General features: G+C 39.3%; 1 protein-coding gene across 2 annotated transcripts in view; it reads right to left on the reverse strand.

Annotated features, from left to right (window-relative positions):
• DPP10 (dipeptidyl peptidase like 10) overlaps positions 1-15,716 on the reverse strand; it is a 436,882-nt gene that overhangs the window by 36,479 nt on the left and 384,687 nt on the right. For both annotated transcript variants that reach the window (XM_058028117.1, XM_058028116.1), the window contains exons 8-9: positions 5,320-5,440; positions 2,424-2,578 (exon numbers count right to left, since the gene is read on the reverse strand). In XM_058028117.1, coding sequence (XP_057884100.1) covers positions 2,424-2,578; positions 5,320-5,440 — 276 coding nt within the window. The remainder of the gene's footprint in view (positions 1-2,423; positions 2,579-5,319; positions 5,441-15,716) is intronic.

Here is a 15,716-nt window from a genome sequence, read left to right on the forward strand (position 1 = left end):
AAGAAAAAAAAAATAGAAGTTTTAGAGGCACTGAATCAGTGACAGCTAAGCAGACTCAGTTGTTAAAATAATTCAGTATCTTTATAATAATGAAAAGTTATTAAAGCTCAAGTATCTTAAATCTGAAAAATTAATTTCATAGCCATATGAATCACACAGATATGAAGTATTGAGTGATTCTTTCACCACCCTTTACTGATGGAACACCTTCCTGTGCAGAGCAAGTGACCAGCACTAGAATTGGCTTTGCCCACTTCAGTGCAGTCAGCTACCAAAACACAGCCAGTTCCTAAATCTGCAGGTAAATGCAGCCTCCAGCTAAGCCCTTTTCAGATGCTGTTGTTCCTTCTGAAAAGCTGCACTACCTCAGTCTTGGATAGCATTCCTCTTCTCTCACCTCTCTTTTTCTTTACCATTTTCCCTCAGTCTTCCTTCCCTTGGTTGCTGAGCTGAAAATCTCAATTTCTGGCCTGCACCAGGAGCCAGCTGCTTTGGCAGGCCAGCTCCCAGGAAAACAAAATTATTCTTGTGGCTAAAGGGGAATAACATGGCAGTTTGATAGATACCCACTGGGAAGAGTCTCATAAATCCTGAGGGTCTACAGGGAGGTGGGAATCATCCTTCTCCTGTAACATGGCTTGTTGCTAAGGGATGCTCCTGAGATGAAGAGAAAGCAATGGAAATAGGAAGAGAGGCTCTGGAGGCCTGCAAGGATGTGCTACTGCTCCCACGTCCCTGTTCTATGCTATCCCCAAGTTTCAGTTTCATGTCACAGGAATTACACTATATAACACCCTCAGGACACAAAACATGAAGTGTGTTCCTCAGTGGGGCTGAGCCCTGTTTAATACTGGAAGGAAAAGGTAAAAACCACTGATTCAACAGATTTACTACTGTGTATGACAAAGTTGTATGCTTGGCTCTTCACAGGCTGAAATACACCCCCAAATTCCTGTTAGAAATTCCTGTTTGGGCTTATCTCAAAATAAAGTCCAAATGCTGTATCCACTCATTTCTGAGTGGTATAGAAGACAAGAAAGTGGCATTTGTGTGTTTATAACACTGCCACAAAAAAAAACAACTTCTTTTTAAAATAATACAGTCTATGTGTATAACATGTTCACAGACACAGATAAGCATGTTCCAGTGCTCACAAAAAACATGTGTGTTTCATTTTATTTTTTAATCCTACCTATAATTTTCTCTGATGGTTGCACTCTATAATAAAGGCCAAATCTTTTTTGTAATCTCTGTTGCTACACCACCAGCTTCATTACCAATTAATGATGTTTAACGAGGAACTAAATTTGTATTAAATGGAGACATTAAATAAAGATAATGTTTCTTCATTAATGAGATTACTGAAGTAGTATTGTGTATCACTTTTATGCTGAATTGCTAATGAAATAATATTTCTCCTTGCTCATTTCCAAAGCTGACTAAAAAAATACTCTGTTTTATTCTTTGCTCTGTCACTCAAGGCATTTTGCCAATGCAACTAATATAAACTATCCCTAAAATTACTGTTGTTTCATTGTTTCAGAGTATTATTTCATACCACAAATATATTCTATTTATATAATGTATGTTATTGCTTCATAGCACTGGTACAGCCTAACTCTTCAGCCATCAAGAATAAAGTTTCCTCACCCAAAGGCAGTAGCAGGAATAGCAAGGTAACAGAATATTTTGTAAAGCTCTCAATAAACTTGCCCTGAAATGCCAGAGGAGTACCATATAGGTGGACCTGTCAGAAAGGAACCCAGACACTTTTAAACTGTGCAAGGGCTGGATAAACTGATCAGCTGTATGATCAAAACAGCAGATCTGGAGGCACCTCACCAGAAAATCCCCAGAAAATGAGAAGTGATTTCAGGCATTACTCCTATTGGGCTGTTCTTTCACTTTACAAAACAATCCTAAAAAACCTTCTCTAAATCTTCTAAAACACTGACAGTTCTAATTTTTTTCCCCCTTTTTGATGGCCATGAAAATATTTTACTGTGGCTTCTCTTATTCAATGCCAGTCTGTCACATTTATTAACAACAGCACAATCTACTGAGATCTCTGTATCTGTGAAGGAACTTGCCCTGAGCTCTGCACACAATGTCTGACTCCAGAGCAGCTGGGGTTGGATCTTTTTCCTATACAGTCCTTCAAATGCTTTACTCTTCTCTCTGAGGTGCTGGATTGATTTTACCAAGCCAAGTATCAGTGATGAAATTACTTAAATTAATTTCTCTGCTGTCCCCTCACCCAATAGTTTATTTTCGGGTAATCTATTGAAAAAAATATTATTTCCTCAAAAGCATCATGAACAAAACCAGCCTCTGTTACTGTCTGGAAACACTCTTTCCACATGGCTGAATATTATCAGTGACCTCAGAAAAGGAGGTGGGGGGTGCATTCCCACTTATCTTACCTTAGGATATGGATACTGCTTTCCCTTTGGATACAGACCTCCTGTGAACCTGGGAATGACCATGTTGGGCACCAGAGAGTCATTGATGGTCAGGAAGGCCAGTCTCTCCCCATCTGGAGACCACCAGTGGGCAATGTGGGAGTGGAGAAGTTCCTCTGCAAAACCAGATTTCCTTAGAGTCCTTAAAAAAATTCACACACAGTGTCCAGCTTGTTCAGCTGGCACCAAGTTGTTCTCCCTGTGCCAACTTGAAATGTGTCTGTTGCAATTTCAGTAATTTCACATCATCCTGCCTTGAATGGTTGGATAACAAGGAACATTGAAGGAGCATTTTCCTCAAATGCATGCTTCCACTAACATCAATAAATCATCTAAATGTGAAAGATTATTGTTACTGACATATGCTTAGCTCTATTGCATTCCAGTACGTGTGTTTACTTAAAATTTTAAATAATTTAAAATAATTTGGGGGTTTAGGGTCTTTTTTGTGATTGCCAATTTTTTTTCTTCTCCTCTTAATACAGAATTTCAGAATATCTGATTTCTCTGAGTTGTGGCACCTGATAACATACAGATATTCACACAGTCATATTTATGTAATCATTTTTGGAGAGCAATATTATGATTTTCTTGTCTCAGTGTAGTGGACAGCTTTAATTCTTAGCAAGTTCTGTTCTTCTGGAGCGAAACTTTCTGAAAATCTGAACCAAAAATTTTTCTTAATCCAAATTTTATTTGCTTTCCAAATGAATCCAATTCTCCAAGAATGTCACTCAATGTTTTCTAACATTTATTGTCAGTGTATATCACAGTCAAAAGGAACAAATCAGAAGCAACCACAGGCGCAGAACCCAAACTAAACTCCTGGAATCCCAGCAGCTCCTGAGCAATCTTGAATTCTCCCTGTACAAGTCTTCTGCTTCCACTTATAAAAACACTCTGAATTTTCATTATGTATTTGATATGTTAGCCTGCTTAGTAAGGATTTTTTATTTAAATCTGAAGAATTTGGCTGGAAAACGAATTGAGAATAGTGTACCAGGGGAAAAGGCCCGACTGCATACCTAATTGGAGAGCCTACCTTACAAAACTACTTAAACTGTCAATAGAGACTCTCCAAGTTGCTAATTGGATTCTGAGGGTTCTGAAGCAGCTTAATGGGTTGAATTATCTAAGTTTAGGTGAAATGAAGCTGGGATCTATATTTAAAGTCATATATTCTGGGTCATGCTTCTCTCCCTGGCTGGATAACTAAAACCTTTTACACAGGAGAAGAGCAGAGAACGAATGGTGAATATCAGATAGCAGAAAACCACAATTATGTTTGCTTTAAAATATTACTGTTTGCATTTACACAAGGTTATTCACACAAAGAAAAGCTATTCCCAAATGCTTTGTAAGGTAAAATGCTAGTAACAATCTCATGAAAAGACAAAAGAAAACAAATGAGGTCAAAGGAGGAAAGGTGCTCGATTCAACCGAAAATCTCTCAACTGCACCTGGAAAATATTCAGCCTGCTCAGCTTGTGATGTTACTGTAAAACTGCTGAAAGTGGAGCAGTGCTCCAGGTTAATGGGAAAGGAGCAGTGTGTTCCTGTGCCAGCAGACACTGGGCTTCTCCAGCATGGGCAGTCTCACCCTGACTGCCATGGTGTTCAGAGCTGAGAAGGGCTCACTGCCTGCCTGCAGGTTAAAAGACTTGGAAAATAACGAGCAAAGGAGGATTCTTCACTAAAAGAAGGCTTTAGGACATGATTCATGAGGAAGGCTTTGGGATCACCTCCCACAGCACCTCAGAAGCTTTCTAGTCCCAAATGAGAGAACTTTTGCCTCTCCTGGTTGTCACTCTCATTAATTTCTTATTAACTTATTATTAACTCTTATTAACTTCACTTTGTTTTAGCAAAACTTGATATGTTACATCAACTTTGATGAGTTATATTTGCTTAAATTCTTCAACCTGCATGCTGTCGTGTAAGACTTTAAGATTCTTAAGTACATATAAAATTATATTCCATTTAAAAAATGTTCTTTTTTTTTTAATGCTGCCACATTAAAAGATTTCAAAACACTAATGGAAACCTTGGAAGTGATTAACTATCTGATCACTTTACAGACTGAGGGATGCAGATTACCATTTTAACTTCAGAGTTCACTTGGGCAGAGATTTGAAAAAAAAACCACGGTGAGCTGTTTGCCCACAACTACTGAAATGCCAGGAGGTGTGGATAGACCATTTTTTAAGGTGAAGTTCCGTGCTGTATGGCATTAACACCATTCCTAAGAAAACCTCTTCACACAAGAAATTTCATACCTCAGGTAAATTAACACCAAGCTATTTATCTATAGAATATATGAGTCGCATAGAAAGTGTAGATGAAATGTGTAATAATTTTAAGCTGTTATACCAAGCTAGATAATTTGCTCCCTTTTTTTTGTTGTTTTTTTCCTCTTAAATTTATCATTATGTTAAAAGCATTTTGGGTGCAGAGAGAAACATTCTGTGGTACTGGCTGCAGAAGACAGACTGAGCTATCCCCCACTAAAATCTGTGTGCCCTTTTCTGTGGGGATGTTTTAACTGTAAATGGATCATCACTGCTGTCCCTAAAAGCAGCCAGCTGAGTCCTGTCCCTGCTCACTTTTACATGCTACCAAGAGTGCATTTGCTACATTCTAGTTTGAAATTAATTCTTCTTTCTCAGAAAACACTGCTCTATGCAACCAGCAGCCAATACAAAGAATGAGCAGATACAAAGGCAATCTTGCAGGAAAATGAGAAGGGACAGGAACAAACCCACCCTCAGCATTTTCTGCAAAGAACAGACTTGTGCTGTTGGGTCTGTGCAAGGACCTTGCATCTGTTTTTATAAACAGATATATTTGTCCAGCTTACCTTCATATAGCCAGTCTGTAATTCCATTAAAAATAATTCCTTCTTTTCCTGAGGATGTCAGGCGCAATGAGCTGCTCTTTACATCAGGCTGATAGTAGATGTTATTTTCAAATATATAAATCTGGATGAGGTAAGAGAGATGGAGAGAAAACCAATATTTTGGTAGATATAAATGAATGTTCAGCAATGAATACATAATTTCCTCAGGCTCAGAACAGTCTACAGAATAATTCAGCATGAGTTTGCACCAACATTGTCTTCATATTTCTTTTTATTATAAGATTGGGAAAACTAAACAAACTTCTAATACTTAAGGCAAGCAAATCCTTCTTTTGAAATTGCCCTTCCAGTTGAAATATTCCTATTCATGTTAAAAAAAATATTATTGCATTCTTAAAAATCATACAGGTGACAAGTTTTATAACAGCTGAATGAGTAAATAAAGAAATATTCATCTGTTTTTTTAACTGTGAAATGAAACACACTTCTGGAAGGACATACAGCACAGTACATACACCATAAATATAAGTTACAGCTTTATATCAGGGTGTGAGAACACATTAGAAAAGCAAAAACAAATAGCAGCCAGCTTTTCTCAGCTTGCTGATGACTCTGACTGACACACCAATGTTTTACCTCAAGTGTACTATATAAATGCTCTTTATTTTTCAAGTCTGGGTTCCTCATCCTCCTTTTTCCTTCTTCACTGCCCCTCATTAGCCTTGTCTGCTCTTTCCCTGCTCACTTTGTTGCAAAGGGTGTCAAGTTCACTCATTTTGTGAGGCTGAGCTCCAGGTTCCATGACCAAGTGCAATAAATCACAATGGCCACGTGTGCACTTGCACAGCTTAACACCAAAACCAAAGCAACAGCAAGATTATTCACCGCCTCAATTCACACTGAGAAAAGGCATCTGTGACAGAACTAAAGAAGCCAAATGCCACAGAAGTTTTTGTTACACCATTTCAGCACTGTACACTGATGATATACAGTGTCCCAGGGAGTGGAACAGGAACTAAATATATTTCCACCAAAGACTGTTTAAAAGCCTGATCATTTATCATTCTCTCATACTTCCAGAATACACATCTTATGGGAAAATACTAACCAAAGAGCAAAGTTTTATTATCACTATTACTGCTGTTCCCCTTGCTTCTAAATTACCATCTGAAATAGGCTTCCCTATGAGTCCCCAAACTAATGATTTTTAGCAGTAGCCATTTCATGATTTCTGCTGCAGAAAGCTGTAAAGCTGAGGTTTTTTTACATTCAATGAGCAATGAAATGATTTCAACCATTACTGGGAACAGAGAGCGACTTGGAAATAAGTCCTTTGTGGCCAGATATCAAAGCTTAGAAGTGAGCTCAAATCTGAAGCAACAATAGATGAACCAGTTTGAATAATCCAAAATATACTGAGCTTTATATTAGTACAAAGAATTTCATTTCTGGGAAGCTGATGTATCACTCAACATCAACAGCAAAAGAAAACAACCATGAGAGAACGCTGGATGTATCAAATGCTGGATGATTTTTAAAATAACATCAACAAGAACTTCCTGTAATGTGTATTTCCACACTAAAAATGCACTTTTATTTCTAACATCAAAGAAATGAATACAAGCAACTGCTTATAATTTAGCCAAGTATTTGTTATTTATGTCAACTAAAACTATTGCTATCACACTCCATTACAGGTAGACTAAGTAGTGAACCACTCTAATAACTATTGCTTCCTACAAAGCAACTTCTTACTGAGGGCTGACAATCCCCTCTTGTTTAAACAGCAGCTTTCAAGAGGTTACCAAAAAAGCTTACTTGGTCAAATGATTCTATTTTATTTAAACTTCTTTAATTAAAAAAAACTTTAATTGATTTTTGAAGATCAGGAGTTTGATTTTTGCTCCTCTCCCCCCTTTTCAGGCTGTTAGTGTTCTAAATAGTGAAGATACCCACACTGCCTTGTCTCTGCAGTGAAAAGTTTCATTTCAAATGATCAGTGACAAAGTACAGGATTAAGAATTACTTGTTTTATGACTGAACCCTGAGAAGGTTTTTAACCCTGAGAAGGCTTTTAATCCTGTTATTACTACTTATCAGGCATTGCTAATTCCATTTGACAGATCCCAGTTAAGTAAATATCTCTGAAGGATACTCACAGTTGTGCGTGCCACTGATTGTGGCTGTATCATCTTTATTCCTCACTCATTTCATAAAACAGCTTTGTCTCCATCCTAAACCAGTTCTCAGTCACCCTCTGAACATTCTCAATCTTAGTCTACTCTATAATGCAAAGTTTCCTCTCTTTCCTTGTCACCTCTGAAACAACTTCCAAACAGCTTCAACTTTGAAAGCTGCTCCAAACCCCCATTTTTTTCTTGAATGTACCTACTGGAACATTTTAAATTTCTTGGAAAGCTTCAAAGTCCCACAGCAGCTCTGTCCCTAGCAAGCCTTGAACTCACTGATTATTGAATTTAACATTAAGAAGGAAGAATTGATGTTCCTTTGCAGAACATTTGTGAAACACAACCATTCATGTTCCTCAACACAACTAAACTGCACAGAAGTGCACATGGATGAGTGGTTGGAGCACTGGCAAGTATGGCTCTGCACTCACTACCTGCAGCATTCCCAAAGATCTATTTCCCCTGCCTATAAACCATCATAGGAAGATTCACCATTATGGTTAGGCATTTAATCTCATCTGGAATTTTGAATATTTGCGGTATTTCAGGATGTGCCATTTTCCAGAGGAAGCCCCTGGACTTCTGTTTGCACTGACAGAAATGCACCCTTCCTACAGTGACAGAGCCTGACCTGTGCAGAAAGGGCTGCCTGCATTCCCCTCCACCCCTGACCACACCAAAGGGCTCACCTGTGACTATTTAACCCATCCACCACTTGGAAATAACGACTTGGGAGTTAAAATGTTGATTTCTGCAGCAAAACAGGCAGCAGAGGTGCAACTGAAATGGTAACATTACTATGAAGGCTACTAAGTCCTGGGCTGAGAGGCTCTCCCTTCTCTCTCAGTGAATGCAGGCAGTGGATTCAATTAAGCACAAGGACTTTGTGCACCCACAGAGCCCAATCTCCCATCAGTCTGCAGCCAAGAAAGGCATTTCCAAAAGGCAGACTCACTGTGAATTCTTCTTCCCAGTATAATACTTATAAGTATTATCATATATATATACTTACACACAGCTCTAAAATACTGAAATTTTAATAGGTCACCCCTTAAAATTAATTCTGTTTTCAAGATTGTGAGTAGATCCTGTTGCTTTCACCTTGTACTTGCAGATAGAACAACAGCCAGTAGCTAAAGGTGGTGTCAAATGTGAAGTGGCTTAAGGAGAAAAACACTGACTTTAATTTATGAGAATTATCAAGAGCACACAAACTAAGAGTAGAAATGGAGCTATGCCTCAGCTGAAACATGCAAAAAAAAAATCCAGCCCCAGAGGAAGGGAAGCCCTTAAATGCCAAGCCCTCCCCTTTCTGAACAAAACCTAAGATCTTTTCTTTGCTTCATGTATTTTTCTCTTTCTTGCTCAATTTAAAAATCACCAATGTTTTCTGATAAAACCTCCTTACAATTCTGCTTTATGCTAAAATTTACTTCTAATCTTTTTTTTCAAAACCACAGAGACTAGATGAAATTTTTATTTTTTAAAAGGGAGCTACTCCTGCTGATTACTTACAGTACAAGAATACCTGGAAGTTGAACTTATGAGCCACAATTTGGTTTTCAAAACTCAGTGAAAGAGAAAGAAAGTGGCTGAGAGAGAAGTCAGACAGAAACTTTTCTTATAAGAGAGACTGAAATTCTCCAACACTGCAAGGTAGATAACAAATAATGACCCTGGAATAAAAATAATTGATTAGAACAAACAAAACCAAACAAATCCTTGGAGCACAGTCTTGCAAACACATGTGCCTTACCTGACTTCAGCAAGTAGAACTGGAGATGTGCCCAAAAGTTTCCAGGAAGGGGACACAATTCATCACCTTGTATATTCTGTTTTGAGCAACATCACATAAACCAAGATTTCCCTTGCTCATCTCTCTCCACTCAGGTATATGGGAGCAAGTAATAGTAAAAGGCTTTTCTTAGTATACACTTGGGTCTATTTACTACATCACAAGTACTAAAATGTTGACTGCAACTACTGAATCTTCCCAAACTGCTAAAAAAGGAGTTGCTAACTGTGTATCAGACAGGTATTCTCAAGAATACATCAGTAGCTTTGTGCCCAAAAAGCTTTCAGTGCTTTCAGGTATAATGATAAGAAAGTAAATTGAAAAAGGCACAAAGTGGAACCAGGATATGTTGCTGTATGTGGAAATTATTATTACATGTTTTTTAACCTCTTCTATCCATCTTTCATGAGTATTCTTAAAACATTTACAGCAATTTTTAGCTGAGATCCTCAGCTAATACTGCTGTAAATGGGGATAAATTTCAAAATCGACTACCTTCAAAGTTATGTGACTTTGTGGTTTCTTAGAGATTTTGCACATCAAGTCTTAAACCAAAAGAGAAAAACCCCACAGAAATTCATTAATTATTTTATTAAGTATTTTCCAATTAATGAAAAACATCTGCAAGAATGTTTTGGCTTAGTGAGATATTAATTCTTGGTATATGATCACATTTATTTCCATTGACTGTGAAGAATTTGAGGCCCTACTTGCTCTAATATCCTACCTCAGCACTAATCCTCAGCACAAACCACATTCTTCCACATCTGGCATCCTCTAAACCATTTTTTCACAAACCTTCTTCTAAATGAATTCTTTCCAAAACACTTATTTACTGTTTGCAGCATGTTTCACAATTACAGGATTTGCTTTCAGGCTGAGGTCTGGAGCAGAGCACCCAGTCCAAGTTAGCTGCAGATGGCAGACAGCTGTGAAAACAGAGACATCCACTCCCCAGCTGAACAGCAAACCTAGTGCCAGTAGCTGGAGAGGCCCCCCGTGTGTCTTTAATCATTTCAAACACTACAGGCAGAGAAAAGCTGATAAATTACAGAAAAAATACTCCACTTTTTCCCTTTTGGTGCTCCACTGAAGCCTCCAGCATGGCCATCCACACTGAATCCCTCCTGGGATTGCAGGGCAGCATTTCAGTGACAGCATGAGCCTGCTCTGCTCCAGCTGGGTAGCAGCAGCAGCTTGCCCAGAGCAGGTCACTCTAAAGACCACGTTTTTTAGGTGGAGGAAAAGCAAAGCTGCTCTGTTCAGCCTGGAGAAGAGGACACTGAGAGAAGACCTCACTGCAGCTATAGCTTCCTTGTGAGGGAAGAGAAGGGGCAGACATTGAACTGCTCTGCGCAGTGACAGGACCCAAGGAACAGCCTGAAGTTGTGCCAGGGGAGGTTTAGGTTGGGTATTAGAAGAAGGTTCTTCCCCCAGGGGCTGGTTGAGGACCAGAACAGGCTGGAAGGAAAGAATTTGTGGAGTGCGGCTACAGGTATTGTTTGCCATTATGTGGATTCATCAGGATGAACGCCTTGTTCAAGGAAAGTGCCAACCAAACTCTAAAGCTACAGAGCAGATGTAGCTGGAAAGGAAACAAAGAAGTCATCTGTATCTATAAATTTTCGGTTAGAAAAAAAATCTGTGCAACAAGTACTTTCTGTACAGGTGAGAGTCCTACCTGTGGTACGAGAAAATAATCAGATTCTTCCACAGAATCTCAGACCAATAATAGATAAATAAATACTCCAACCTGGAACAACTTCAGCACACTCACTTAATTCCCCAGAGAACGCGACAGTCTTCCTTACCTTTCACCCTGAAAATATGAGCTATGACAGGACTAAGAAATTTCTGATTAGGCCCAGAGGGTCAGACCTCCAGGCATTCAGGACATGCTTCAGCCGCAGAACTCCTGCTAATGACAGCGCTGAAGACATCGCCCCATGGCCTCTGAGGAGGCAGCCAGACATCGCCCCATGGCTTCTGAGGAGGCAGCCAGACACTGCCCCATGGCCTCTGAGGAGGCAGCCAGACATTGCCCCACACAGCTCTGAGGAGGCAGCCAGACATCGCCCCATGGCTTCTGAGGAGGCAGCCAGACATCGCCCCATGGCCTCTGAGGAGGCAGCCAGACATCGCCCCATGGCTTCTGAGGAGGCAGCCAGACATTGCCCCACACAGCTCTGAGGAGGCAGCCAGACATTGCCCACACAGCTCTGAGGAGGCAGCCAGACATCGCCCCATGGTCTCTGAGGAGGCAGCTCAGCTCTGGCTGCATTCCTGTGTAACCTCAGTAGGGAAACACATCTCTGTGGGCAGCACACATCTCAGAGCCCAGCACTCCATGGAACAGAGAGCTGAGCTCCACTGGTGGCTCTCTGCAGAGGGCTGAGGACATTTCTGCTGCAGAAACCAGCAGCAGCCATCCCGTGTCCCACATGGCACACCCGGCCCAGTGCATACACAATGACGGCTCCACCTCAGCATAGGCCCTGCCAAACCTGCTGATTCCTCAGAATTCTGCACAATCCCACCCCTTCTTGTGACACTGCCAGCCAATTAGCTGCATAATTAATTCTTCAAAAGCTCCAAGATGCTTTTCCATCTGGGCTTGCCTCTGACCATTTGTTCTGCCTCCCGTCTTACCGTACATTAGCCAGGGCCAAGTCCAGCTGCCCCCCAGAGTCAGATCATGTTGCAATAAGTTAGTTAAACTATATTTTCTTCATGTAGGAAAAGCTCAATCTTCATTGTGTATGTTATATTTTATAGCATTATTGTAAGTTAGATTAGCATTATTATCAATATTACTAGATCTTATTGGTTTACAATACATTTACACTTAGTTCATGGGTCCGTACATGGTATTTTGCAAATTTTTCAAACTTTTCTATTTTTAGTTAGTTTACATCCTTTTCCTACTGATTCTCATGGGACAGATCATATTGTTTATACAGGTGTACTTCTTCACCCTAGGAATATATTGTTGTGTTAATGAATTCTCCTTTTCAAGGTGTTTTCGTATGGGAATTTGTAAGCTATTGTTAGCTTAGCTGAAGTAGCAGGGCCTAATCTATATTTTATAAGACTTTTCTAACATTTTGACCTGTCTGCAACAAGATCATTCACTAAGATTTCAACATGAACTGTGTTTTTTTTCACTAACAACCATTAATAAAAACAATATCAGCTATTCAGGAGCAGAACAAAGTCAAATAAAGAATATTTTCTTAGTTGCCCTGCAAATATTATACTTTTCTCTTCAGAGATTAAACCACGACTTCTCCAGTTTCAGGGGCAGTGCTAAGTTTATACTGCATGATAACATGTATGCACACATATATATTGTATATACCCAAAGAGTAGATGCCTTTTTGTTCTAAAACATATGGAAAGTCCAGCACAAAAATGGTGTTGCATAGAAAAAATAAATAAGTGGCACATTAAATGAAAAAATTAATTTTAGAATTATTTAAAACCCATTTTTATTCTAAAAATTTGGTTTCAAATCCTACTGTTGCTTTCACCATAATTATGGAAAAATGCAGATATCCATTGACTTGAAAGTTCCTTTGACTTGTAAGTAATATTAGAACTAACTTTGGATTGCAGGAAGAAATTAAAATCAAAGCCCTGCATCCACATTGAGACAATTTGGTTGCCAGTTTTCAACAGCTGCTGTTAAGGTAGCAAGTTTGGTTTTCATTCAAGGATTTAAAGTATTTTTTTCTACCTTCTGGTTCATAGATCTGAAAAATTATAGAAATAGCTCCACTTCAGAAATTTACAATTAGTTTTCACCAATTTAAAAACTACTGCAAATCACCCATAAGATCTGTCAATGCAATAGCTTTCAAATTAATACCTGCCTTGGCATTTTCTCTACCACCATTCAGCATCCTCTAAAGTTCTGACAGACAATTTTTTTTCTGAGAGCCACTGATTACGTTATTTTTAGTCACAATGTAAAATCTGCTCTCTCCAGTCCAAACTGAGCAAACATTTTCTTGTCATCTGTGATTTCACTTACAATACTCCTGGGACTCACAGACTTAAACAGATTGTCAGACCATTATTATACCCACTGTTACAGAAGCTGAGCACACCTTCCTGCCCTTTTTCCTTGCCAAAATCTTATTTACTTGAAGCAGATTCCTGCTGAAAATCAAGGTGTAGTTAAGATTATGTGTTTTGTGTGCCAACGCAACAACAGTGTCATCGCTATTTTTTCTTTTTTTTTTTTTTGTTTTGCCTTTCACAGAAAAGATAAATTCTCATTTGGGGAAGAAAATATCATCCAGAAGGACTGGGCACACAGTGTTAGACAGGAACAGTTGTTTGCTATACTAAGCTAGAAGTTCTACGATGGCAATCCAAACCTCCTGGCCTCCTCTGTGGCCCAAGAGTCACAGGGCACATGGTGGAGAAAGCCACAGAAATCCTTCAGGGCTCTGTTTGGGAGCAGGAAGGAGGTGGCTTTTCCTGTGCTCTCTACTGACCTGGGGGTGTGATGTCATTTGGCTCATTTTTATCTACAGCTGGAGACTCCTAACTCTGCTGGCACTCAAAGTGCCCAGGGTCAGGACAACAGCGACACTCCCAGCCTTCCTGTGATAAGCCTCTGGAGTATTTCCAAATCAGGAGCTGATTTACTGCTCCACACAGGTGAACTGAACACACAATGTGTACAAAATCACATGGACAAACCACATTTCTAGGAGGCACTTTGTTGGAAAAGGAGCAAAATCAAGGGCTGGTGTCTGCCATTCCTGCCCACAGGAATCAGCTGTGGAAGAAACTCTGTGGTAATGAATAGAACACTCACTCATTGAGAGGCAAGTGAAATGCAGGGTGGCAAACACCCCAAACACTCATCGTGCATTTCACTGCTGGGACTAATTATCCTGCTAATGTCTTCCTTACAGCAGCCATCTCTAAAACCAAAGAGAATTATTATATTTCAGATAATATAAACCACAGGAAACTGGCCTATAAGGCTTTCATAGGTGTGAATTTTAGAAGGTTAGCATATTCTTTAGTGAGTTACAATTACACAGACCTCTTCCAAAAGCCTTTTTTTTCTCACATCTTACAAATTTTCTATACAGATCACACATGTTATGGGATGACAATTTCAAGGGAAGTTTTATGGGATTGTATTGCAAAGCAGCTTTGTTTCCTATTCCTTTCACCTACAATATATCTGTGGTCTATTTAGATTGTGAGTTCTCACAGACAGGATTGCAGGCTACAAGTGTCTGATCTAGTATGCAATACAGCTGCTTTGCAAGCCTCCAGGAGTGCATAAGGGCTCTGATCTCTCCTCTGCAGATATTTTTTTTCTTTTGCAGGTCAATCTGTACTGGTACAAAATTTTCAAAGCCATTCAGCTCCGACTTGCTCCAGCTCTTGCCCCACAGAGCACTAAATTATGCAGGTACTGGGCACCATGAGCTACCTGAGCAATGCCTGACACTAAACAAAAATCTGCCATGTTCCAAAAATCATCACCATTGCAAATGAGGTAGAAATGAAATAATAGATAATAACAAAATTATTATTATAATTGTAAGCAATAAGAACTATATTCACTCTTAAAGGTACCAATTTTCTAATGGTTGTGATTGACCTGAACAACAATTCTATCAGAGGAAGCTTTCAAACCTTTAGATTATGTTGTAATTAAGGGAGAGGGAAAGTAGCTGTTGATCAGTAGGAGACATGGAGACCTCAAAGCACAGACACCCCAATGTCATACACTACATTTTTTGGTGTCAGTTACAATATGTTAATTTTATTTTTGCAGTAATTAAGCTGCCAGATACAGCAGAAAGAACAGAACACTGAAGCACCACTTTTCTTCTGTCTAGATTAATGCCACTGCATCACAGTAATGTGTTAGCACAATGGGTTCTGAACAACAACAAACAATCTACAAGGCTATTATATTTAATTGCTATTTAGATAGTTTATAAATCTACTGTAAACAATAGCAAGGATGCACTCATAATGCAGCTGTAAGATTATTTACTAATGTCATGACATAAACCAGGCCATGAACTCAGACTATCAGCAACTCCATGGTAACTCTGATGTTTATGTCCTTGATTTCCAATAAATGCAGGGAAGCGTTGCCTTCTTTTGTTTCAACACACATTAATTATGTTGCCTTTCCAATGATATTGGATCATGATGCTCACTAAATTCACACCCTGCCTCATCCAATGACAGCTTACCCAGGAGAGCAAACATAGTGTAATGTGCTATATAAATAAAATCATATATAATATCTGAACTACGACCTACACAGAAAGCTGCTTCATAAATCTGCTGCACAGATCACAGCAAGACTGCCTTGCCCCCAAGCTGATGGTCTGGATCTGCTGCTTCCTGCCATGGAGCTGCCTGAA

Source organism: Melospiza georgiana, chromosome 7, assembly GCF_028018845.1.
Source record: "Melospiza georgiana isolate bMelGeo1 chromosome 7, bMelGeo1.pri, whole genome shotgun sequence".
Classification (NCBI taxonomy): domain Eukaryota; kingdom Metazoa; phylum Chordata; class Aves; order Passeriformes; family Passerellidae; genus Melospiza; species Melospiza georgiana.